The sequence below is a fragment of the Chionomys nivalis genome, chromosome 14, assembly GCF_950005125.1.
Source record: "Chionomys nivalis chromosome 14, mChiNiv1.1, whole genome shotgun sequence".
In the NCBI taxonomy this organism is placed as follows: Eukaryota; Metazoa; Chordata; class Mammalia; order Rodentia; family Cricetidae; genus Chionomys; species Chionomys nivalis.
This window is the reverse complement of record NC_080099.1, coordinates 46,003,277-46,028,570: the sequence shown is the minus strand read 5'-3', so window position 1 is coordinate 46,028,570 and position 25,294 is coordinate 46,003,277. Positions and strand designations below refer to the sequence as shown.

At 47.4% G+C, this 25,294-nt stretch overlaps 1 protein-coding gene across 2 annotated transcripts in view; it reads right to left on the bottom strand.

Moving 5' to 3' along the window:
- The window catches only part of Nrg2 (neuregulin 2), a 183,569-nt gene extending 158,628 nt beyond the window's left edge, over window positions 1–24,941 (bottom strand). For both annotated transcript variants that reach the window (XM_057789105.1, XM_057789104.1), the window contains exon 1: window positions 24,058–24,941. In XM_057789105.1, coding sequence (XP_057645088.1) covers window positions 24,058–24,775 — 718 coding nt within the window. In that variant the 5' untranslated portion in view covers window positions 24,776–24,941. The remainder of the gene's footprint in view (window positions 1–24,057) is intronic.
- Window positions 24,942–25,294: the final 353 nt, after the last annotated feature.

The following is a 25,294-nucleotide window of genomic DNA, read 5'->3' as shown; positions in this document are numbered from 1 at the left end:
ATGCTGAGCACAGTCTGCTCACATCCATCACTCCAAGAACGCAACACTGAGAAGTTAGCTCTTCTGCTTTCAGAGTTCATCTCAAAATCTACAGACCCCAGCACTCATGGTGAGCAACATAATCTCGGGAAGCAAACAGCTTTTCCCAGTCTCATCACCAGCTCAAGATGGCACTCCCTTCTCTGCACTGCTCCTGAGTCAGAACAAAGCAGAAGGAAAGCTGCCCCAAGCCAAGCTTTCTGTAGGGAGGTGACAGCAGCTCCGGGAGATAGCTCGGGTGTAACCAGGTCAAACCGGGAAAGTGGTGGAAATGTCGCTGAAGTGGGAGGCACCAAGCACCGGTATGCAGTAGAGACAGCTGTGTTGGTGGAAGAGCAGCCCCGGTTCTTCTCATGGTGACATGGCAGGAGGACAGGCAGACAGACAAAGAAGTGTCAGCCTGTGACTGCCTAGTCACCTACTCCACAGTCCCCAACGACTGGAATCCAGGACCATGTCTCCCACTTGCCATCTCATGGACAGTGACTGTAGGACCAGACGTCATAAGCATCTCCTAGCCTGACCTGCAAAAACAGCCCTTGTGTATAAAGATTTAAGAGGGACAAGTGCATGCCAAGGTGACAGGAGCAGAACATCGAAACACAAAGCCTGCCAAATCCCAGCACTTGACTCCTGCAGATCTAAACCAACATCCCTGCTCAGCCCAGGCCCTCTCCCCTGTCTACTCTCTCTCTCTTCTACTCCAAGGAAAGAGGCACTCCTTCCTCAGCCCCCAGAGCAGTGGCTCTCTCACACACAGGGCCAGCCTTCCTAACAGTCTGCAGGGACTATCAGCAGAGAGGCTGAATTCCAAAGAAAGAAAAGAGAAGGAGCCCATCGAGAACACCGCTTCTGAGGTCCCTATCATCCTAAATTCCCATAACATCGGGGAAGACAGAAGGAGAGGAAAAGGCAAGGCACCACCGGGAGGTGATAAGTAACACTTAGCAGGCTGCCTATAATAAGCAAATGACATAATAGAAATAAACACAGCTCTGGGGAGAGGTGCTGCCAATGCTGCCCTCACAGGCTCAGGGGCTCAAGGGAGTCATGCTGGGCTAGAAACCCGGTTATTTCTAGGGCACCATGCTGCATCTGACCTGAATCAGGAGCCACTAGAAGCAGGGCCACAGAAGGCCCAGAGTCTGCAAAACACAGCGCAGCTCCAACCAGCAGGCCCTGGAAACCATCCTGTTCCCAGAGCTGGAAAACGCGAGGGAGGAAACCATAGAACCCTTTAGGAAACCGCATCCAGCCATCCACGTTGCAGCAGGAGACAGCCCAGTGCTCAGAAAGAGCTCATCATCTACTTACGACTTCTTTGTTCTCATACTCACTCCTCCTAGGAAGCGGGGCTTCAGAACCACCACTTATAACTTATAGAAACTCGCCCGTTCTGGCCCTGGAGTTCATAAAGTTCCCAGATGTACAACTGGGAAGGGCAAGTGAGAATCAAATGAACTGACTAACACTTAAGTGTTCAATACTTGATAGTGCCCCTCTCTGGGTGCCCGCCGACCTGAGGGCTCATGAACACTTTGGCTGGGAGGGAATTTTGAGATAGAATCCTCACTGTGTATAAATATCCTTGGCTACCTTGAAACTTACTTATGGGGGCTAGGGGGCGCCATGTTGCACACATGAAGATCAGAGGACAACATGGAGTCCTTCCATTCTTTCTACCACGAGGTTTCTCGGTGTTGAACTCTGGCCACCAGGCTCAGTGGCAAGTGCCTTTTACCCTCTGAATCACTTCCTTGCCTAGAACTCACTTTGTAGCCCATGTTGGTTTGGAATTTGTAGTAATCCTCCTGTCTCTGCTTCCTGAGTAAAAGTTGGCATTCAGGAGTGTGCCGCCACACTGGACATGGCTTAATATTCTTAATCATAAATTCTGTGTTTATATACAACAGCAAGAAGACCAGAAAAAGGGCAAGTAGCTCAGAAGGTACCGCCAGACATCTGAAATGGGAAGGCCACACCCAGGCAGTCAATGGGAAACCTAACTAATACAAACTGGTCCCCAGTAAGAGGTTCTGGATTTGGATTGACATCTGAGATCTTTTCAGAGGTAAAAAGAAAACAAGAACAGAAATCTTCTTGAAAGGAAGCTGCATGGAAGGCTAGCTGGTTATCCTGTCCCTTAGGGTCTGATTTTCGGAGTTTACAAGACAGGGTGAGCAATCTAGCTTCCCAATAACACCCAGAGCCTCAAATAACCAAGCCCGGGATGATAAAGTTACCTGTCATCAAGCTGCATTATGCCTTCCATTTCTAGTAGGACAGAGAAAATGACACTAAAATTGCCAATAGAGACTGTAAAAATCAATATACAGGATGCGTTCCGAGATCAGGACACTCGACGTACCAGGCAATTCTGCTTCCAGTACAGTGGGCAAGGGTGACCATGACATATTGCAAGACACTCAAAAGCAGACCAAATTCCATACTTACTAAAGCAATAGAAGCTTCCTAAGTGTGAAGGAAAATAGCTTCCAGTATGGAAAGGAAGAAAGAAAGTTTCCATGGATGGCCCATTGCCTCCAAGAACAGAGGCATCTTAGTCCATCTCACGCCCCCACTGTCAAATGCAAAGCCCATGGAAGGACTTTGGAGATGCCAACTTTGGGGGAGGGGCTAAGGCTCATCTTAGAGTCAATAGAACAAGATGCACCTGCTCAAGGGACAATTACTCTTCCCCAAACTCCTGCTCTATGGCCATGCCCTTGAGGTCTTGGCAGAGGGGGCGTGAACAAACACACTTCCTGAGCGCTCACCTTCAAGAGGGAGCCCAGTCAGAGGCTGCAAAGGCCATGGGCGGGCTTTGACATAGCACCCTGCAGTTGTCTGCCTCCATCACAGACACTACCCCTCCGATCCTCCCAAGCTCCTTGTCAGGTAAGCAGAGCAAATATTGTCAGTCCTACTGTACAGGTAGCAATCAGGCTCAGGAGAGTCCATCAATAGACTCCGAACCAATGACCTAAGCAGGCTCTGGGGTTTTGTCAAGTCCTTCTTGAGTCTAGACAGGAGGACACCAAGATTCCTAAATATAGAGGTAGCAAACTTAATGCAACCTTCGTGTACCCCCAGGAGGCTGAAGACCCCTGAAAAAGAAAGGCTGGGAGGCAGAAGTGACCTCCTGGTACAGCAGATGACCAAACATCCACCCAGAAGCCACAGGCCTTATTTAGGGACAGCAGGATCATGTTGAAATAAAAACAGTATTGGTATATATCTACATGTACAAGACAGAGGGCTCCTCCCCTCTCCGCTCTCAGCTCTCCTTCCTCCATCCTTCTAGGTATCGTCTTTCCTGACACCATTCTCTGAACTTCTTGTGTCCAGTGAAGTCCCTTCATTCAGACTCCTGCTCCTCTATCAAGGGGTCTCAGCCCTCTCTCTCCACCCGCACCCCAGCTCACACTTCCTACCCTAGTTCACGCCGACAGAGCAGGGTACCGAGTCAGCCAAGCCTAGTCTCTAAACCCGTCTTGAGCTCCCCCATGCAGCACGGTTTTATTCAGGATTTTGTATCTCCTGAGGATGTTCTTCCCCTACCATCAACTCTGCAAACTCCCCTTGATCCATCTCTCATGGTTTTCTTATATCCCAACTTCTACTTTTAAGCCTTTTCTGGTAACCCTACCTGGATACGTGTCTTCCCTCTCTCTCCTCTTCACTGTTACGCTCCTTTGTAGTACACAACTTAGTACACTTGAGCAGGATTGGACAAATGCCACCCTGTCCGTTTCCCGTGAAGGGCTGTGCACAGAGGAAGCGTTAAGGCTATTTCACCCTCCGTGGACTCTTCTCCCACCTGAGTCTCCCATCAACAACAGGGAGTGGAGCATAGATGACCTGGCTTCAGAACCCTGCTCTGCTACGGACGTTGGTCTTGGAAAATTACTAGCACGTCTGTACGTGAGTTTCTGCCTTTGTAATAGAGAAGATAATAGCAATATTCATTCCTCATGGTTATTATGAGAACTACCTGAGTTATCTTTTATGAAGTGATTTGAACGGTGCCAAGAACGTAACAAATGTCACATAAGTATTTATTAAACAAACAAAGTCATCATTTCCCCCATAAAATTACCTTTCCTTGTAACTATTTCATTTTTGTTAATGGTGCTATTATCACTTCATCTTTCCACAGTCAGAGCCTTGACCTTTTCAGCTCCTTTGTGTCCACTTTTCAGCTCAAGCTCAGATCTCCCAGTTCTGGAAAGGAAATACTAGGAGTAGTAGCAGTGGTGGCGCACACCTTTAATCAGGAGGCAGAGGCAGGTGGCTCTCTATAGGGCTGAGGCCAGCCTGGTCTACATAGGGAATTCCAGGATGGCCAGGTTACATACGAAGACCCTGTCTCAAAAAAAAGAAAGAAAGAAAGAAAGAAAGAAAGAAAGAAAGAAAGAAAGAAAGAAAGAAAGAAAGGAAAGAAAGAGAGAGAGAGAGAGAAAGAAAGAAAGGAAGGAAAAGAAAGAAAAAAAGAAAAAGAAAAACTAGGAAAGAAAGAAAATATCTAATTTACCCATCTCCCCCTCATGGCTTCAAGAACTTTATGACTACACATTTAATCTCCAGGACACGGCAGCCATCTGCTCAGAATTGTATGTATAAAGCATCATGAGGCATTCTTTTCTCCGTATTATATCTCAGCCCAGCACCTACAATGGTGTCCTATCACCTGCAGAGCCAGGCCTGAATTCCTCTGTCTGCCCCAAAAGACTCTCTTTAATCTGGCCCCACCCCACTGTCTTAATCTTATCTCCCTCTATCTTCACTTCAACCACATTAACCTCCTCCTCACGGTCTTGTGAGGGTGTCTTGCTGTCTCTACTTCTGCTTACATGGTTCTCTCAGCCTGGCGGTGCTAACCAGGTTCTCCTAAGACCTTCTGATCCGCTCATTCTCCAAGGCTAACCCTCAGTCCTAGCTCCCTCCTGCAGACTTTCCAGCTGTATTAGCTCTTCCGTTTCTCTGAGTTCGAGTCTCTTTCAACTTCGTATCTCTACTGTGCCTTGTGCTTTTATGCTACTTTGTTAGCCTGATATCTCCAAGTAGACTTTAAAGCTCTCAAAACGGAGAAATGTAAATAATGTAAATTCTAGACTCCCCCCCCCCCCATATCTTTCAAAACACTAGCAATCAAGGAGAAAATCAAAAAACAAAAACGCCTCCTAGGCTAAGAGGTATTTGATTTAGAACTTGCCTTTCCCTTCCCTTTGGAGACAGGAAGTGGATGAGCTCAAACTGCATATCCTTCTAGCCTCTCCTATATGCTGTGACCACAGATGGCATGGCACCTCTACCTGGGGGGATTTTCTATAGCCAAAAATCCTGTTCTCTCTGTGACAAACGCCAACAGTCTCTGTAATCTAGCTGCCATATGGTTCACTCAGCCCTGGAGCAAAATCAGTTTCTCAGGAACGTCAGAGAGCTCAGGCAGGCTAACTCTCCTGTCTACAGAGTACGCGGAGGTCACCTTGAGCTGGCCTTCACAGAAACACAACCTCCAAGGACGAACCAAAGGCCAACCCTACGACGCACATCCAACAGCCGCAGAAACACACGTCCCTAGAATCTACCCTTTCTCTAGAATCCAGCCTCATGAACCCAGCAAATGCCCTCCTTCCACACTCTTGAGACTCCCCTAGACGAGGCAGCAGGCAAGGACAGAGAGAGGTGTGGAGAGAGCTGCCAAAGTCAGAGTTGAATTTCTGTTTTTTTAGTGTCTAGTCCTGAGGGCTGCAAAAGCGTAAAACAGTTTTATCGTGGAGCCGGCTGCCCCAAATTAGGAGGGACTGTCCCCACTTTCTGATTTCCCCCATTCTCCCTCTTTTGTGGATTTTTCAGGCAGCAGGAGGTCATGCCCCCACCATCTTCCTAGATTGCCCCAACCCCTTCCATGCAATTATCACAGAAGGCTGCTTGTGTCTGATACTCAGAATGGAATAAGGGGAAGCCTGGAACCGAGAAGAAATGCAGCGTTCCAGATATCCAGACTTCCTCCCAGCCTAGGATTTTGCTAAAATGTTCAGAGAAAAACAATGAGCCCATGTGGGCTCTATTTTGGTGCCATGCCACTTACCTAATTGGCTTAAAAACACTCTCTTCCCCAGTTCTCACAGCTGAAGAAGGAGCCACGATTTGTCTGCTGAAAACAAAGCCTGAAGTGTGAGTACAACCCGCACAAGGTCACAGGGAATGCGGTGGCTGAGATGGGGGCCCCCAGGAGGACGCTCGTCCTTTAAAAAAACAAACCCAAGCAACTGTCAGGGCCTGAGCTAAGGACCTGTAGCCTGGTGCCCTAAAGACATACGCTTCCACTTCTGATGACCCTGATTCAGACTACAAATCTGCCACTACCCACTTGCTACCAGCCTCTGTCCACACACGTCCCCACCTCTGTAGCGAAGCAGGAAGTGCGGAGCCTCAAGAGGACCCTGGATAAATCGCCTGTGCTGAATGAGCCTTCTCTCACCTTGGACTAATAGCACTGTCCTCTCTCTCTCTCTCTCTCTCTCTCTCTCTCTCTCTCTCTCTCTCTCTCTCTCTCTCTCCTCCCTCCCTCCCTCCCTCCCTCCTCCACCCCCAAGGTCTCAGCTATATTGCTCTTCCTTGACTCAAGTGATCTTCCTGTTCAGTGCCCTGAGTAGCCAGGACCACAGGGATTGGCGGGTGATGTGAACCAGCCTCTTTGGCTTTGTTTCCTTGGGTAGGGAACAAGTAGGTGCCCCACGGAGGCACACCCTTCATTTCCCCATCAACTTGTACTTACTGTGCTATGTCTATATGTCTACTGTGCTATGTCTATATGTCACCATGAAGGTGATAGGGACACAGTGGTATACAAACCCAGGAAGTTATCATTGCCCCTGCATAAAGTAAGAATGCTGCTCATAGAAGTGAGTAAGAAAAACCTAAAACATATGTAGAGACATGGTGTTTAGCAACAGTATAAAGAGCAACTACAATAATGAAAAAATTCCAGCACAGAACTTTGTACCCACTTTCATCTATAGTGACTATCTCAACTGACATCATAGATCCACTAACATCACATATTACCTCTATACCCATCTCCTTCTGCATGCAGGAGTCTTATACCTGATGGCCAGTTCTGAGCCCAAGGTAAAGTTCTAAGGTAGCTCTTCAAGTCCCCAAGCAGTTGTTAAGATATCTTAAGGCTCAAGAAAGCAAAAATCCAACACACCCTTAGCAGCAGCTCCATCCTGCATGTAAGAAGCCCACAGTGCAGAGAACACACTCTGCCTTCCTTCCCTCGTGGTATGGGGAAGCCAAGGACTGCTATGGAGACTTGAAAATGCTGTGAGGTGCTTTAGGGTCTCAGCTGGGCATGGATGTAGAAGCTAGGAACTGATCGGATAGGAAGAGTGCCCCGAGTCACAGAGAAAGAGCAGAAGGCAAAATCCAAAATAAAAGAAAGAAGAAACAGTGGACAAATTGGAATTCTCAAGCAGTGCATTTTGACTATAACAGCGTGAGGGCGAAAGCATGAGCTAAAGGCTTAGGGAGGTGGGAGTTGAACTGTGGAGCCCTGCATGCCCTGTAGAGGTTTCCTTTGTTCCACGGGCAGGTGAAGAGGTTATTGAAGATTTCCGGGTTGGAAAGAGAGATCTCATTTTAGAAAGCCAATTCTAACAATAAAGAGTAGATAGGAGAGGGGAGAGGCAGGGCGTTCTGCTCGCAGCTCTAGTGGCAATCTGGATGACATACGATACCCAGCTAGAGCATCACTAGTTACAGCGCTACCGAGGGGATGCCACAGAACTGAAAACTGCCGTGTTTTGTCAGTGGGCTGCATTCAGGGGATGGGCGTGAAAAAGATGCCACAGATGGCTCTGATATTTGTTTGGGGAACTTGATAGAAATTGTTATAGAAAGAGAGGGTATCCTAAACACAATAAGATATGATAAGAAGCTGCTGGACTCAACTGTAGACACTCCTCCACACACAAAGATAAGAGGTACCGTCTCTAAGAACCTTGAGACAGACAGAAAGATCCACTTAGACTTTTAGGGTGTGTCTCACTTCTTCTGGGAATAGGAATCCCACTGACCTGAAAAGCATTGTGCACCCCACCCCACCCTGCCCACCAAACAGCCTCACCAGGTGCTCAGTACAGGAAACAGTTTCTCTTGATAAAGCTTGTAGCTGTGGTTCACAGCCATTTGTCTGGAAAGTCACACACATTAGGGAAGAACTGTGTCAGCAGTAATGCCATCAACCTTGAGAGAAAAGGGACAGGCTGCGGAAACGCCTTAGCTGCAAACACAAGTTACATTTGTGGAGAAGGAAGGCAAGGGCAGAACCAGGAGCCCCTGGGATAAGACAGCGGGAGGCACTCCAGGCGGCACTGATGCACTCCAATGCCAGCTGCACATCAGAGCTGCTCTTGAGCTAAAGACAGATGCTCTCTTTCCTAAATGGAAACATGTACCCTAGGGAGACGGTAAAGACATGACCACTGCAGGCGATGTGGAAACTAAATTGGAACCTAGACTAGGAAAATCAGAATGAAACCCACAGGTTGGCTAGCAGCATTGCAGCAGTGCTGTCGACTTCTGGGTTTGACCGTTTGCATCACTTAACCGCTGCACAATTTGGGGAAGCTGGACGAAGAATATTTGTGGATAATCCACTGTGCTTGCGACTTTCTTATAAGTCTGGAATTATTTTAAACCTTGGAAAGGCAAATGAAATGATTTTAGAGTTGGGAACGGTAGTGTCCACCTGCAATCCCTGAGCTCAGAAAGCTGAGACAGGAGGACAGTGAGTATCAGAGCCTGCCTCAAAAAGAAGAGTGATTGGGCCGGGCAGTGGTGGCGCGTGCCTTTAATCCCAGCACTTGGGAGACAGAGGCAGGAGGATCTCTGTGAGTTCGAGGCCAGCCTGGTCTACAAGAGCTAGTTCCAGGACAGGCTCCAGGCTCCAAAGCTACAGAGAAACCCTGTCTCAAAAAAAAAAAAAAAAAAAGAGTGATTTTGCTGGGTGGTGGTGACATACACCTTTAGTCTCAGAACTCAAAAGGCAGAGACAGGCGGATCTCTGTGGGTTCGAGGCCAGCCTGGTCTACAGAGCTAATTCCAGGATAGCCAGGACTACACAGAAAAACCCTATCTTGAAAAACCAAAAACAAAACAAAGAAAAAAAGTGATTTTAAAAGGCAAGCCTTGCTGTTTTTCAAGAGTCGCACACAGCAGTTATCCCTACCTGTCCTAGCCTGTGTTTGGTACAGAAGTGATATTTGTCTTTTCAGTCCCCAGCCTTTGGATCTAGAAAAACAGCACTAGATTTAGCTGCCAAAGGTGAGGGGCCACATTATAGGAATCCCATCTACATCTGGGCCTTATTTGCATAATAAAACCTGGACCCTGAGAATAAATGGGATTGTGGTGGGGAAGGTCTTGGGTGAGGGGACCGTTTTGCACGCATGGGAGTATGTTATCTGTGCCAGCTGGCAGGCAATAATGCCCACACATTCTTTGACACCCCTTCCACCTGCAGACAGAGGGGATGTCTCCTACACTTGAATCCAGAAGACGTTAGGAACCCTTTCCTAATAAGCTGAATCTTGTGGGTATGATATGTGGCCACACAACTCTGCTCCTCATGTAGTTAGGAAACTGAGGGAAGGTCCCCCCTAACCGAGCTAATTTAGCTAACCCAGAGCTAAGAGACAGTGTATAACTAATAATTGGTGCTGGCCTAATCACTGCAGCAATGGATAACCGAAACAGTTTGCCAGGAATGGTTAGAAACTGGAACCAAACAATACGAAGAGACTTTTCCACATTGAACATTTCCTTTAAGCAAGAATGTAGGGCCCATCACAAATCCTTGAGGTAGCTGCGATTATTGGTTCTATTTTACAATGAAGGGACCCGAGGTTAATTTGCCCCCAATGATGTAACTGTGGAGTGACGGAGCAGCATGCACTCGGTTGGCTGAGAAGTCAGCTTAGAGCACACAGTTCATCCACTGCTAGGGACAGGAAAAACCTTCAAAACAGGTGACACAGTGGAGAAGAGGCATAAGGACAGCCCCTCAGGAATCTGACCCTTTACAAGGTGGACAGCAGAAGGAGAGCCCACGGCTGGGATGATCTGAGACAGCAGGAGAGGGAGAGAAAACACCAAAGCTCTCCCTATGTTATCACTGGGGATGCTTGTGGCAGGATCCACAAACCCGCTCAGCTTTTAAGGGCAACCAGACAACTACAAGCACGCATGGAACCCTTTCCCCCAAATTCATAACTGTGAGTAACAAACCCTTCACAACATAGTTATCTCTGGAGCATAGAATCAGAGAAGGGTCCATTGGGCTACCCTCTGTTACCAGGGCAACACTGTCCCTTCTCTGTCTTCCTCTTGCAGTCAACACACTCACCTCTTCTCTGGAGTGATCAGGCTAGAGATGAAAAAAGTAAGTTCTCTCTCCCTCTCTTTTTGGGTTCTGTTTGTTTCCAGACAGAATTTCATTATGTGACTCTGGCTGACCTGGAACTCACTCTGCAGACCAGACTGGCCTTGAACTCACTCTGTAGACCAGGCTGGCCTCAGATTCTCAGAGATCCACCTGCCTCTGTCTCTCGAGCACTGGGATTAAAGGAGTGTATCACTGTACCTGTTATAAGGCATAGGTTACTGGGGATTGAACCCACAGCCTCAGGGAGGCTAGGCAAGCACCTTAGCAATGAGCCACATCCCCAGCTAAAATTCCTTTACTTAAAATCTGGTTTGTGACCTTGCTTGTCCCAGTGAGGAGCACTGAACTCACTGGAGCTCGCAAAACCAGATGTTTTCCTATACAAGAAGCTCCTCAGCGTGCACTGATGTTTTAAGGACTCCTCCACAGAGTGCTTCTAAGACCAACGCTTTCAATTTTCACTTCTGTCTAACAGGCTCTGGGTTCTGGGCCTAAGGAAGATCATTTGCCAAAGACCCCAGCCCCTTGTCACCACCCAGAAGAAACAGAGATGGGACAAAGGTGGAAGCAGGGGTGGCATTGGCCAAGGTGGAGACTGTGATCCCTCTCCCTTCCTTACTCGTCTGCTGAGTACACACCATGCATGGCAGGAACTACTCGGAAATTTTCCACGGGAGGATGGAGACTACCATCCCCTCGTGGATCCTCTCCAGCCTACATTCCTAGCAACAAAGGATTGCATCCGATGAGGTGATGTCTTGCTGAGCCCAGGAGGCAGAAGCACAACCTAGGTCAGGATGGGTTCTCGCGGATGATGTGACAGGCTTCTCCAAGAATGGCTCTCCCATATGTCTGGGTCCCACTTGAGAGGAACCAGCTTCTCCAGAAGGGCACGTGAGGGAGGCAGGGTTCCTGGCAAACAGTCTTTCTTAAGCCCTGAGCTTGTTGAACAGAGGTAAAAGATAAAAAAGACATCCGCTGGCTTTAGAGTATCTCAGTAAAGGGGTCACTTAACGCTTTAGTGACCAAAGATCCACAGCACCGGGTCTTCTCGGTGCTGGCCTGAGCCACCTAGGCTGAGTCCTAGAGATGCCATCTGGAAGGGATCAGTGTCAGTATCTGGCTAAGACAAATTAACATACATGCTATTAAGAGGCCAGTGAGCATCACTAGTGATGCAGGCAGACCTGTTACAGGCAGTTCCACCTGCCTCCCATTCCAGGTCTGCATCCCACCTTCTAACAGAGACTGTGGAATCTAAAAATCTAAGGAAGGGTTGGGGACTTCACAGAAGAAATTTCTGGAAATTTTTTTCTGCTATTTGGTTATGCGGCTCAGGAATGGTTGTTGCGTTTAGGCTAAGAGTGAGAAAATCAGAAGGGCTGAGCAGGAAGGTGGGTGGTGGAGGAGCCCTGAGCATCAGGTAAGGGGGGAAGTGAAATCCATGAGAAGAGGCTGTGTATAGGAAACTGGCAAGCAGCACACACCTGTAAGTCAGCAGATGGGCTGCAGCAGGAGAGAGAGAGAGAGAGAGAGAGAGAGAGAGAGAGAGAGAGAGAGAGAGAGAGAGAGAGAGAGCTCTAAGACTAAAACTTAGCTAAATAATTAATTAAATGAGAGCGAAACAGAGAGACAGACAGATGGAAAAAGTAACTGTGTAACAGTTACACAGGCTGCCTTTGGAATCCCCTGTACCCTTCCAAAGAAACTCTTCATTTATGGACTTTGGGTTCCCTCTGACAAATGGATTGTGTCGTGGTTTGAGATTTCTACCCTCCCTCTTTAAGAAAATTCTTCTTGCCGGGCAGTGGTGGCGCACGCCTTTAATCCCAGCACTCGGGAGGCAGAGGCAGGCGGATCTACAAAGCTAGTTCCGGGACAGACTCCAAAGCTACAGAGAAACCCTGTCTTAAAACAAAACAAACAACTTTTTTGAATTATCTTTTCCCTGCAATTGCATCAACCTATGACAAAGTCAGGACAGCTGCTCCAGGCGCAGTCTTGCTGTTTTCTCTCTCCCAGGGACGGATTCAGACAGGACGATCACCTACTTAATCTGCTGGTTCCATCGTGGCAGAAAATAAACCCTCCTGGCCTCTCTAAATCCACAAGGAGTCTACCAGAAGAGAGTTGTCAATTGGTGCTTATGAAGCTCAATGCTGGTCTCAGCGAGCATAGAAGGTGACACATTGAGAGTCTATGCCCACGGCCCCAGGCACCCGTGAAAGAGACTGAAAGAAGGCTGAATTCCAGAGCCTCCTGTGAGCTCAAGGCCAGGGGTCTGCAGGACGTGGTGCTGTGCTGGAAGGGAGTTCCCCTTGGAGAAACTACACCAGCTCCCCGGATCTCCCATCCAATGCTTCAACCAAGCAGACATAGTGAATGCCTCACCCAGGAAATGGAGAAGGGATCCCATGGAGAAACATTAACAAGAAACATAGTTAATGTGCTCTTTAAAAATCAAAGGATGGATCTAAGAAACTATGATTTCCAGAAGTCCCCAGGTTGTCTACTAGGAAAAAAAAAGAAAATACAGTAACCTCTGAACGTAAGCTCTTAGCTTACTACAGAAACGGTGCCTGGCCATGCATCTTAAGGCGTGAGCAAGTGAGATAACTGGACACTCCTGAGGAGACCAGAGTGTGGACACTCCTGAGGAGACCAGAGTGTGGACAGACCAGAGTGTGGATCCTCCTGAGGAGACCAGAGTGTGGACAGACCAGAGTGTGGACCCTCCTGAGGAGACCAGAGTGTGGACAGACCAGAGTGTGGACCCTCCTGAGGAGACCAGAGTGTGGACAGACTGGAGTGTGGACACTCCTGTGGAGACCAGAGTGTGGACACTCCTGAGGAGACCAGAGTGTGGACACTCCTGAGGAGACCAGAGAGGAGATTATTTGGAAAGCTTGGGTGGCAGGAGAAAGTGGTAGATCTCTCAAAACGACAACTAACCAAGACAGAAAGGAAACTCAAGCCAAAGTATTGCCATATATGAAGAAAACTGTCAATAGAGAACTCTAAGATTCAGGAAGAAAATGTGGGGGTGGGAATTGCTTGCAAGAATATGAATAAATTAGCCAGGCGTGGTAGTGCACACCTGTAATCCTAGCATGTAAAAGACAGAACTGGGAGGACTGATGCCAGTATGGGGGCCCCTGGCACACACAGTGAGTTCTCAGCTAGACAGAGCTGCACAGTGAAGACCTGTATCTAACAATGATGACGCCATGCGGAGACCATGGGCTTTCCAGACAAACACTGGGCTGAAAGACGCCTCAGAGCCGAAGTGCTGCCCTTATGGAGACAGCTGCAGACTCTTTCCAGAGGGTTCTCGTCTCTTGGCCTGAACTGTCACTTGAGAAGTTTCAAAATGTGTCTAGGCCAGAGAGCAAACGGGCAGATGTGTGTCAGTTAGTGATGCTGGTGACGGATTCTAAGACTCCAAGACTAAGACCCGAACAACTCTTCAGGATTCGTGGTCAGCCAAGGACCCCCAGGTTAATAGTACCCAACAGAGAGAAAGAACCCAAAGCAAGAAGTCTTGTCCTGAAATATCTAAGAAGCAAAATTTTATAATTCCAGAGTTTACACATCAATTAACAAATTACTTAGAATAAAATCAAATGCATGGACTCTAAAACTGTCACCTGCCACATGACCCCATTTCCTCTCTGACTATGGGCAGCTATCAGAGCTGCCCCAACTTAGGCATGAAGGGGCCTGTCCCTACATCTTGAAACCCCAAATCAAATCAGGGTCAGTAGGAGACCCTGCTTTGAAACTACGGAAACTTTTGGCCATGCCCGGCAGGGTCTTTTAGCAACTCCTCCTGACAGCTATAAAATGTAAGCTACAATGTGCTGAAGTCAAAGCACGGACCTGGCAGGACTACAATAGCTCATTCACTCCGTAAGCATAAGATGTTTGGAGAGACACTGACAAGCCTGGGTCTTAGACTTCTTGTTTGTGAAACAGAGGAAAAGCTAGTATTTACTACAGACATCCCCCCAAAGTGACCACAACATACTCACAAGCCCATCAAGATCGCATATTTGGGCCCTTCACGAGATTAGCATCCATACCCAGGGACTCCTACGAGCTATCCTAAAACAAGACCTCTCTCACGCAACCCATTTTCCTCTCTCTTTCCCACCACAAATCCAGCCCGGTAATTCTCAAGCTCAGATTAATAGAAACATCTGGGTGTGTGCTCAGTATACTTCTAGAACTTGAAATTTCTATTTACCCACTCTTCCTGTTTATGTTATTCCAGGTTAGTAAGAAGAAATATTTGGTCGGACGTGGTAGCACACATCTTTAGGCCCAGCATTTTGAAGGCAGAGGCAGACTGATTTCTGTGAGTTCAAAGTCAATGTGGTCTACATAGGGAGGTCTAGGCTAGTCAGAGCCACATAGTGAGACCCGATGAAGAAGAGGGAGAGGAGGAGGTAAGGGGTATGCTATATTTATGTGCACTATCTCTTTTAATAGCCATAGCAATCCTATTAAATGACCACCACTCCCATTTTATGCGAAACTGAGACACAGAAAGTAATTTGCCCAGAACCTCCAATTTGGAAAACTCAAAAGGTGGTTTCCAAGCCCAGGTCCACCTGACCGGGAGACTGAAGCCTTGGGCCATTACACTGCATTTAGTAGGATTCTCTGGTTTTACAGGAAGGGCATATTTTCAGAAGCCTCATCTAACGTCATAATTAATAGTGAAAGTCTAGATGTTTTCCCCCACGAATAGAAAAGGCTGGCTGCTCTCAGCACTCCTATTCAACATTGTACTTGGCAGCCCTAGCTGGTGCAATAAGGGAAAAAAAAGAAAGAAACGGCAAACAGAAAGGAAAAATTGAACTTTTTTGCTGACAACATAATCATGTGCATAGAAAGTCTCAACAAATCCAAACAGAAAAATGTTACTGGCACTAAAAAAAAAAAATGTATTTATTAGGGTCACAGGATATAAAATCAACATCAAAAATGGAAGGGTGGGGGTCACAGCTCACTGGTAGGTAGCGTGGTTGTCTAGCATTCATGAAGACCTAACTTTTATTCTCCATCATCACACTCAAGAACTGCTTTTCCAAATTGTGTCAGCTCTCTGTATCCGTGGTTTCCGCATCAACAGACTATGTGTCCGGTGTAGCTATGCCTGTGATCGCTACTTCTGTGAAGAACACGTGCAAGCTTTCATCTTGTTGTTACTTCCTAAGTAACGCAGATCAACAACTATTTACACAGCTTTTACATCATATTAGGTATTACAAGCAATCTATTGATGACTAGGAGAACATATGTAGATTATATCAAATGCTATAGCATCCATAAGGGATTTAAGCACCTACAGATTTGGGTATTAATGAAGGGTCATGGAGCTGGTGTTCCTTAGATATTAAGATGCAAATGTACTAACAATGAGTAACTGGAAAATGGAATCAAGTTAATAATACCAGTTATAATACCATCTCCAAACATGAAACTATTAAATTTGACAAAGTATATACAAGCCACATTGCCACATTCATGGATGGTTTTTATTTGTTTTAGGCAGAGTCTCTCTGCATAGCCCTGTATATCAGGGAACTCACTATGTAGATCAGGCTAACCTTGAACTCAGAGAGATCTGCCAGCCTCTGCCTTCAGAATGCTGGGATTAAAGTTGTGTGCCGCTATGACTGTCATACATTGTTTTTGGTTTTGTCTTTTTATTTTTTTGTGTATGGGTGTTTTGCCTGCATGTGTGTTTATGTACCACTGTGTGTGCCTGGTGCCCATGGAGGCCAGAAGAGAGAGTCAGGGCCCCTGCAACTGGAGTTATAGCCAGTTGGGAGCTACCATGTGTGTGTGCTGGGAATCGAACCTGTGTCCTTTGGGAAATCTGCCAGTCCTCCTAACAGCTGAGCTATCTCTCCAATCCCCAAAATTGTTTCTAAACTAAGACTTCAAATGCTGCCTACAAGCACAGGGCACTGTCACCGTACGCCACCTTTCTAAGCTCCTTAAGTATTTCTCCCTTTCTTTCATGCCTTTCTGCCAACCACAGTCATGGCCTTCTACTACCGAGAATGCTGCTCTCTGCGTGGAATTGACTTTAATTAACCAATTCATCTTTCTTATCTTCTAACCATTCCCACCTCATCCGTCTCTCACTTTGGAATCACATCTCAAACTGCTCCAGGAAATTTCGTCAATTCTCTAACCAATATGGCCCTCCTTCTCTTTATGATGCCCTCCCACCCCGTCCCCAGCACTGTGCTGCCATTAACGACACTTTCACACAATCTACAGTGACTGACATTTCAGACATATGCGTACTTCAAAACTGAAAATTCACCAATGACAGGATCTATAGCCAATTTGTTGAAATAAACATCTAAAGGATAAAAAAAAATTAAATTCCCTTTAAATAACAAAACCTTTGGAACACGAATCACATTGCTGTCACAACAGAACTGATGCTGCCCTGACTGTGGCACAGACTGGGTATGTAGCCACGTGGTGACGTTCCTTTCATTCAATTCTGAGTTAGTTCATTTTGGTTTTTGTTAGATGGGCCAGTACCAAGATCAAGGCCAAGTAAAACATCCCAGACTAATGGACAAGGACAGTCCATTCTCAGTCTTCATAAACCAGACAAAGAGGAAAGGGGAGGGGGGGGTGCAGTGTCCTTAAAACAGGGTAGAGAATCCATGAATGACTTAAATTTAAGGGAAAAAACCATAAAGGACTACTTTGCATACAGAGAGATCACAGAGGGTAACCTGAGTGTCATTATCCTGGCATGGGTCTGTATTGCGAGTGGACAGAGAAACCCTGGGGATACCTGTACCTCTGCCCTTCTGGAAACATCTACAAGGGGAATGTCAGCCACTTCTCACCCACCTCAGGACGCTAGCAGCACAGCTGTGTCCTGAGCAGAGACTCACAGAAGAAGCACCAGCTTTGGAGAAGCTGTACCTCTGTCCCAGAAACGGTCCCCGGAGAGGAATTTGGCTCTCGCTGCATATACAGAGTGGGAGGGGAATGTGACTGTAGATTGAGCTCATATGCCACACTCTCCTTGAAGCAACTAGCCGGGGTGGAAAAAGTCCTGGATTCAACTTCACTTCATAATTCTCAAATGCATCGCAGCTAATTGGTAGCAACTGATTTCAATCAGTGCAATCTGTCTTTTCACCCCAGATTGGCCAAAGCTTCCCAGATCTTTGCCTGGCTTCTAGCATGTCTGGTTTCTTTATGTCATTCTAATGCCCTCAGATTGTCCTCCATGTCTGCCCAACTTCTTATAGCCTTGCATGGCACTCTGTGCACATTGTTATTTTCTTACTTATTAATTAGTTTATTTGGTGTATGTGTGTGCCTGCTACTGTGTGTGGTGTGTACATGGAAGTCTCAGGACAACTTGCAGAAGTCTCTCTCTCTCTCTCTCTTTGTTTTTCACTGTTTAAATCTGGCTGTCCTGGAACTCGCTTTGTAGACCAGACTAGCCTCGAACTCACAGAGATCTGCCTGCCACTGCCTCCCAAGTGCTGGGACTAAAGGCATGGGCCACTACTGCCCAGCAGAGATCAAACTCAGCTTATCAGCCTTGACAGCAGCACCTTCACTCACTGAGCCATCTTGCGGAGAGGGGGGGGGGGCTGTGCACTGTTTTTATTGAAAGAGTCTAATTTCATAAAGACTAGACATTTTAGCAGAGAGTGGGTCTGAGATGTTTGGGTAGATTGGCTGAGCATTCTGACGGTATGCATGGCTTCTCCTTTAGCATGCCTAATTATGTATGATACCCAACAGACATCCTTGCAGTTTACGAGGGCGCTTTCAAAACAAAGTTCTCCCCTAGCGATGACTTGAGCCCTGCCACTCAAGAGAAAACCAGCAGATCATGCAAGGATTTTATTTGGAACTGACATCTTCTTTTGTAATCTTATTTTTTTTAATCCCTCCCCCCACCCCACGCACACACTGGAAAGGAAAAAGGTGATGCTTCGTTTTAAATTTTAAGGAACAGGTTGCTTTATTATCAAAACTAATTATAAACACGAAAAAGAGACCATCTTCAACTTTGTCGTGATAGCGTACGTTCACAGTCAACCCAACATTTCTTAGAGTTGTCTACATCATCCCTGGAAACCCATAAACTAGATTTATTTCTGTGAAAAGATTTCAAAAAGTAACTGGACTGGACTGAAAGGCTTAATTCTCCAGAAATGGGGAAGACATGAGTTCTCATTCCACATTCATCTGTCCCACCGAACTCAAGCCTGGATGGGAGCATATCTTTAGTGAGATTTATAGTAACACCATTTTAACCTTTGAAAAAGGAAAACCCGAGAATATGTTGTTAAAAACTGCACAGGGTGCTGGGCACGTAGCCAGGGCTACATAGTGAGACCATATCTCGAAAAAAAGGAAGAAAAATCTAAAAATATTTCCCAGACTGATATTGATATCACCATTCCTTTCCCAAGTCAATATTTAAAACACCAAAAGCCAGTAAGCCGACTCAGGGGGTGGAGTCCCACTGTTTAGATATTTGCATATTTACTTTCTCCTCTACTTACCCAAAAGGCATTTCCCTGACCCTCTCAAACATTCCAATCATTTACCTTGGTGGACATTCTAACAGTTCTCAGGTAACCGAGTTCCTCTAGAATCATCAACATACAAGCATGGTCAAATTCTGCACAGACATGGAATCTTGAGATTCCTCACACAAGTACTCTCCTGAGGTATGGAAAAAAAGACTCAGCCCTCACTTCCAGAGACAAAGCCTTTTGGTGGCTCTTCAGCATCCCAGTGAAGACCCACAAAATCCACTGTCATGGAGAATCTGTATATATGGATACATCTATAGATCATATATAAGTATACACACACACACACACATATATTGTTTCTTTAACAGCATACTATGGAGCCTTGGCTGGAACACACCAGGCTAGGACTGAAAGCCGGTATCACCATGCCTGGCCATGGAATGTTTTAACTGCAAAGTATCTGAAAACTGAGTTGAGATTTTAGTGTCTTATCCAGGATTGTATTTGTTAGGTAAGATGTGGGTAAAGTGGGAAAGAAAGATCTTTGGCTAGATGACTTGACATAGAAAAGGACTCGGAAAATAACAGCACCCGGGTAGTTAAGATCTTGGGTCGTAACCTGGGAAGAATTTACCATAAAATTGTCTTAATGGGAGCTGCAGAAATAGCTCAGCGGTTAAGAGCACTGACTATTCTTCCAGGGGACCAGGGGACCCGGGTTCAATTCCCAGCACCCACATGGCAGCTCACAACTGTCTGAAAATCCAGTTCCAGGGGATCTGACACCTTTACACCAATGCACATAAATTAAGATAAATAAATAATAAAAATTAAAAAAATTGTCTTAATGGCAAAGTTAACAGTCTCTATCTACTTTAAAAAAAAAACAAACACTACGAAAACTGCTTTTTAGAGAAAGACACATTTCAAAACTAAGTTGTTTAGGGCAGGGTAGCTGAGGGCATGACAGGGGAAAACTTACACTCTATAGTCTGATGTACTTGCTGAATTTTGAACCATAAAAATATGTTTCTTATACAAAAAGCATAAGTGTAGCTTCATTTTAAAAATAAGCTGTTACTAGATAATACAGTTATAAAGCCCTGGTTAATGAAGGCTGGCAAGACGGCTGCAAACACCTTGACTGGGAGCTACAAGGAAGTTAGTCATTTAGACCGTAAACTGGAAAGATCCCAAAACATTTGCTAATCAAGTAGCTCTTTCATTTGCACTTAAATTTGGGAGGGGGTGTGGCAGCCTACCTCCTCCCACCCCCAGGAAGCTTCTTCTCCAGCAGGACCTTTCTTCCCGCCTCTCAGGTCACCTTAGCACTCAGCATCACAGTGATTAAGCACAGTGTCACCAAGTTCTCTAATTAATAAGGCCTCCTTTGGGTGGGGGAGAAGGAAAAAGGGAAAGAAAATGGGTTTTCAGACTCAGTTGCCCCCCCCTCCGCACAGAACTTGGTGTCACAGATCAGAAAGTTGAGACTGTTTCAACATGAATCTGGAAGCTCCTTTTATGAGTTTCATCCACATAAAAGAGTGTCTAAACTAGACGTAGTACCAAACACTGCCGGGGGCAGTGAGGAGGACAAAGAAGATCTCAAAGATAAGACACTATTTCTGTTCCACAAATTGCTCTCTGTAGAGGAAAGCAACCACCCAAGAAATAATGGCATTAGGGTGGCAATTCGGTCCCTGAACCTATAACCAAGCCCCTGGCACTGGTCAGTGTCTAATCTGGTTTCACTTTCCCATCTTCAAGCTGTAGCACAGCTGGCTCCCCAGCTGGCTGGGAAATAAAAGATTCTGCAAATAAACATCGCTTTAAAAATATGCGACCACTTTTGCTATACTGAGTTCTGTGAACCACCTTTCTCTAATATGTGAATCTGGTTGCCAGATTGGTTTCCAAATCCCCAGAAGCACACCTCACACTGGAGGACCACAAGTCAGCAAGTCCCAAAAGAGGCCACTGTCTTCTTTCCTGCTGCCTCCTGAACATATTCAATTAGGAAATGGCTTTAAAACATATATCTGAGAAAGTAACAAGATGGGGTGTAACTACACCAAATAACGTGTGGGCCCCTCTTACAGCAGAGGACTGACTGTGTAAAGAACAGGACACACTTGTGGCGTGGCACAGCGTCACACCGTCCCTATAAGGCCTTTGTAGTTCTATCTCCCCTTTCCACAGAAGGCTCAGAAAACATACCCATACATGCAAATTTCTTAGAAATGCAAAGATTTTACTCTTTACCACTAGAGGTAGTCGTTTTTATTAAATGCTATACATTGAATCTATAAAAGATGCCCCTTTGGTTAGGCATTGCTTTTCCAGAGAGACCCCTAGTTACCCTCTACCTTAGATCACAGGCTCTCAGGCCTCTCTCCACAGTTGCACCTAGCCATGATGAGGACCTTTTGAGAAGGATCCAGGATGATCCTTGGGTCGATGTGACTGAGAAGTGTGCTTGTAAGCACAAAATTCTTCCATATGGTAGCACATCATCCCCACGTCCCCTCCCCAAACACAGTCTCTAGAAGACCTCCCCAGGAACCACACCTCTGGAGCCCAGACAGCTCAGAGCTGAAAGTGACTGAACAAAGTAACAATTCAACCCCAGTTGCTCAATGTAACTGCCACAATGACAGCTTCCAAGTGCCAGCTTCCCTATTTTGCAATGGGCAAATCTGCTCCAAGGAGAGAATGTTCCCAATGACCCTGTGGCCCACAGGGCTTTCTTTAGAATAGAAAACAGAAAATGAATGTGTTAGCTATTTCCTGCTGAGCACAAGGAAGGTGTTGTGGTTAGTTAGGCTCATTCTGTTTCCTCATTTAATATGCCATTACAGCACATGTTTTCTTTAATCTCATAATAGAAAATAAGAAAATAGAGCTTATATTCTTCTGTCACACTAGTCTCCTCCTCTTACAAAAACGCCCTTTAGTTTCTCATCCTCTTATGTAAAGCTCCTCTGATGCCTATCTGTACACTATCATCCAAGGCATAATTTTTTGTATTCTAAAATATTTACTGCCATACTCATTCCTGCTCCTCGATAATTTATGATGTGTGAGGGCCTTCCCTATACAAGTGATTGCAGTCCTAAATTTATCTCTGCAAGAACTATACTACACATAATTAAGATGCCCTTAGTCTAAAGCAGAGTATGACTTCAAATCTTTCATGATCTTTGCTATTCAACTGTTGAAACTATTAAATGCGCACTCAAACAACCAAGGTGCAAGGAAGGAGACAAAAGGCAGGGAAGCCTGTGTGATAGTAATTGACAATAGCTATCAGACCCTAAGCAAGGATCAAGAGGAGGCGCACACTGTACAAATTCATGAGCAACTCATCAACAACCAACAAAAGCTGTCCTTGGACAAGGTTCAATACCTGTTTTTACTATCTACTTCCCACTGCAAGATACAGTTAGTTCCACAATTCCCCAAGAGACCTCAGATAAAGTACTTAATAGAATTAAAAACGAGAAGAGAGAGAAATTCTTAGCTGGTCTCAAGTCATCATCACAAAACTTTTCAGAGCATAAACCCAAATTTTAAAAAAGCAGGCGATAATATTGCTTAGAATAATAACCAAAAACCAAACCATAAACTGCTGTCCTTCCCCAAGCTTCTCTCTCCATGCTAAGACACTTGCAAGATTCTTCTCATTAAAGTGATCAGGGTTTAGCACAGTGCTTAGATACACTCCCACAACTAACTGTCTAAAATTTGCCTCTTAGAGGAGTAGGGGGAGGGAAGCTTCCAAAAGCCAAAGGCATTGATTGCTCTAGAAAGATGAAAGCAGATTTTCCAACTAGCTGTTACACATATTTTTTTTATTTTATTTTATTTTTTGCTAGTCAAGCCTGTCTACACTACCCAGGTTCAGTCAATAATCTGGTAAATACACCCACTTCTATGCGAGTTCAGGAGCTCTATTACAATTCAGGGATCCAAGAGTCCTGGGTTACACTAAACACCGCGGATTCAACCTTTAAAGAAATGTCTTACTGAGAAATCAGTGGGACTTGGGGACAACAAGACAAAGCTGTTAAAGTGTCATTTCTTGACTTCCGAATGGGAGCCCTTCATCCTGGGGCTGCACAGATGTGCAGGCTGGTGTTTCTTTTATAATCACCAGCATTCCTGTACAGCACCCAACGTTGGGAAGATAAACGCGGTCAATGCACACCGCCAGGAAGGTGTCAGAGCTGAACGTCAAACATTCAGCCAAAGCAAGTTACTCTCTCCTCACCACCACCAGGACCAGGTGAAACACTTCACAAACTGCTAAAAGAGTGTCTGCTGGCTGGTGCTGGGGGCTAAGAAGGGACAGATAAACTACTCGCTTAGCAAAACAGGCGAAGCACGACGGAGGAAAATAAAAAAAGCCCAGAGACACACGGAGAACGGAAAACAGTAGCAGAAAAAGTCCAACTCTGCCTGCGCCAGCGGTGTGGATGAGCAGAGCAACGAGCCGGGAGAGGAAGGAGGGGGCGGGGGCGATCATTCCCTAGGAGAACTTGTAAGCGGAGGCCTTCACAGCCTGGGAGTCTGCCCAGCTGCTCCTGTAGACCCTGCCAGCCTGGCCAAGGCAGGCCCCTGGGAGCGGAGCGGGCGAGGCCTCCGAGGGTCACTCCTGACTCACTGAGCCTCAGGCCAGCGCCGCCCGGACCTCACCGTTTTCCCTTCCGCTACTGGGCTATGATGGCAGCTTTCCAGCCCCACATGCCATACATCAGCCGCAGATCCCTGTTGGCACAGGCCAGCGCCTCCCCACCAGCTCTCGCCCCTAGCACACACTTTGAGCCTGATTCTCCTTCTCTCCAAGCCCACACCCTCACCCACCCGCGATCGGCGCCCTGTCCAGGGGCGGCCCCACCCCCCGGCGGCCGAGCGCTGCCAGGCCTGGGCACCTGCGGCACCTCTCCGCCCCACCCCCATCCTCCACCACCTCCCTCCCCCCCCTTTCTCCAGCAGAAGGAGGGGGCGACTCACCGCAGTCAGTGCACAGGATCTTGCCCACCTCTTTCTTGTTGTTTTTGCCGTTAGGGTCGACCGGGGCAAAGGCCGTCTTAAAAACTAAGGGCTGCTCAGTGGGCTCCAAGAAAAAGATGTAGCGCTGGTTCCTTTCGAGCGGCACACAGGAGCCCACGCTGATCACCTGCTCGCGCTGCAGCCCCCCGCTCCGGAGCGGCCACTTGTCCAGCACCTTCACCAGCGCCACCCGACCCGAGGCGGGTGGCTCGCGGGTGCTGTTAGAGCTGGAGCCGCCTGCCGGGGCCAGTCCCTGTACCTTGCCCTCCACCACCACGGGTGCCTTGTACGCCTGGTCCTGCACCGACTTGAGGCTGGGCGAGTAGCAGGCGAGCGACACACCGAAGAGCAGCATCGAGAAGCCGGGGGCCGGGTCGCGCCTCATGCCGCCGGCGGCTGCGGCTCGCGAGCGGGCGGCGGCTCTCGGGGCTGCGGGGCTGCGGAGCTGCGGCTGCGGCTGCGGCCGCGGCTCTGGGGGCGCAGCGGGACGGGAGATGCTGCTGCCGCTGTTGCTGTTGCTGCCGCCGCTCTCGCTGCTGCTGCTTCTGCTGTTGCTGCTGCTGCTTCTGCTGCTGCTGCTGTTGCTGCTGCTGCTGCTGTCGCTGTAGCTGTAGCTGTAGCTGCTGCACCGAGCCTTCTCCAGTGGCGGCGGCAGCGCTGAGCAGCAAACCTGCCGCATCTGGCCAGGCCATTTGGGGGGCTCCGCCGCTCAGCCGCCGCCGCCTTGGGAGGGGAAACAGAGCCCTCTGGAAAACCGGAAACAGCGTAACGTTAGCGCCTCGAAGCCCTCCACCGGCAGCCCGGGGAGGTGGCCCAGCCAGGGCAGGGGACAGGCGGCAAGTGGGCCGCGATGCGCAGCCCGGCGCAGCGCAGCGCTCCCTCCCTGCGCGCCAGGACTTGGAGGAGGATGCGGAGGATGGGACGCCCGCCCACTTGCTCTCTCGCGCCCCCTCTATCCCCGGACCAAGTCAGGAGCGTGGCTTCTGCAGGGGAAGCTTGGAACTGCACTGCTTTAGTGCCCGCCTTCAGCCCTCAGGGGCGCGGGAGGAATCGTGCCACCCTTTGCTCTTGAGATTTATAAGCATGACAGTGGGGTTTAGTGCCGCGAGGAGAGGGTGGAGAAACGTAGAGGCTTCTGATAGCATCCCAGGAATAGGGGTGTAGGACACAGGGCGTGCCCCTGTCTTCAGCCCTAGGC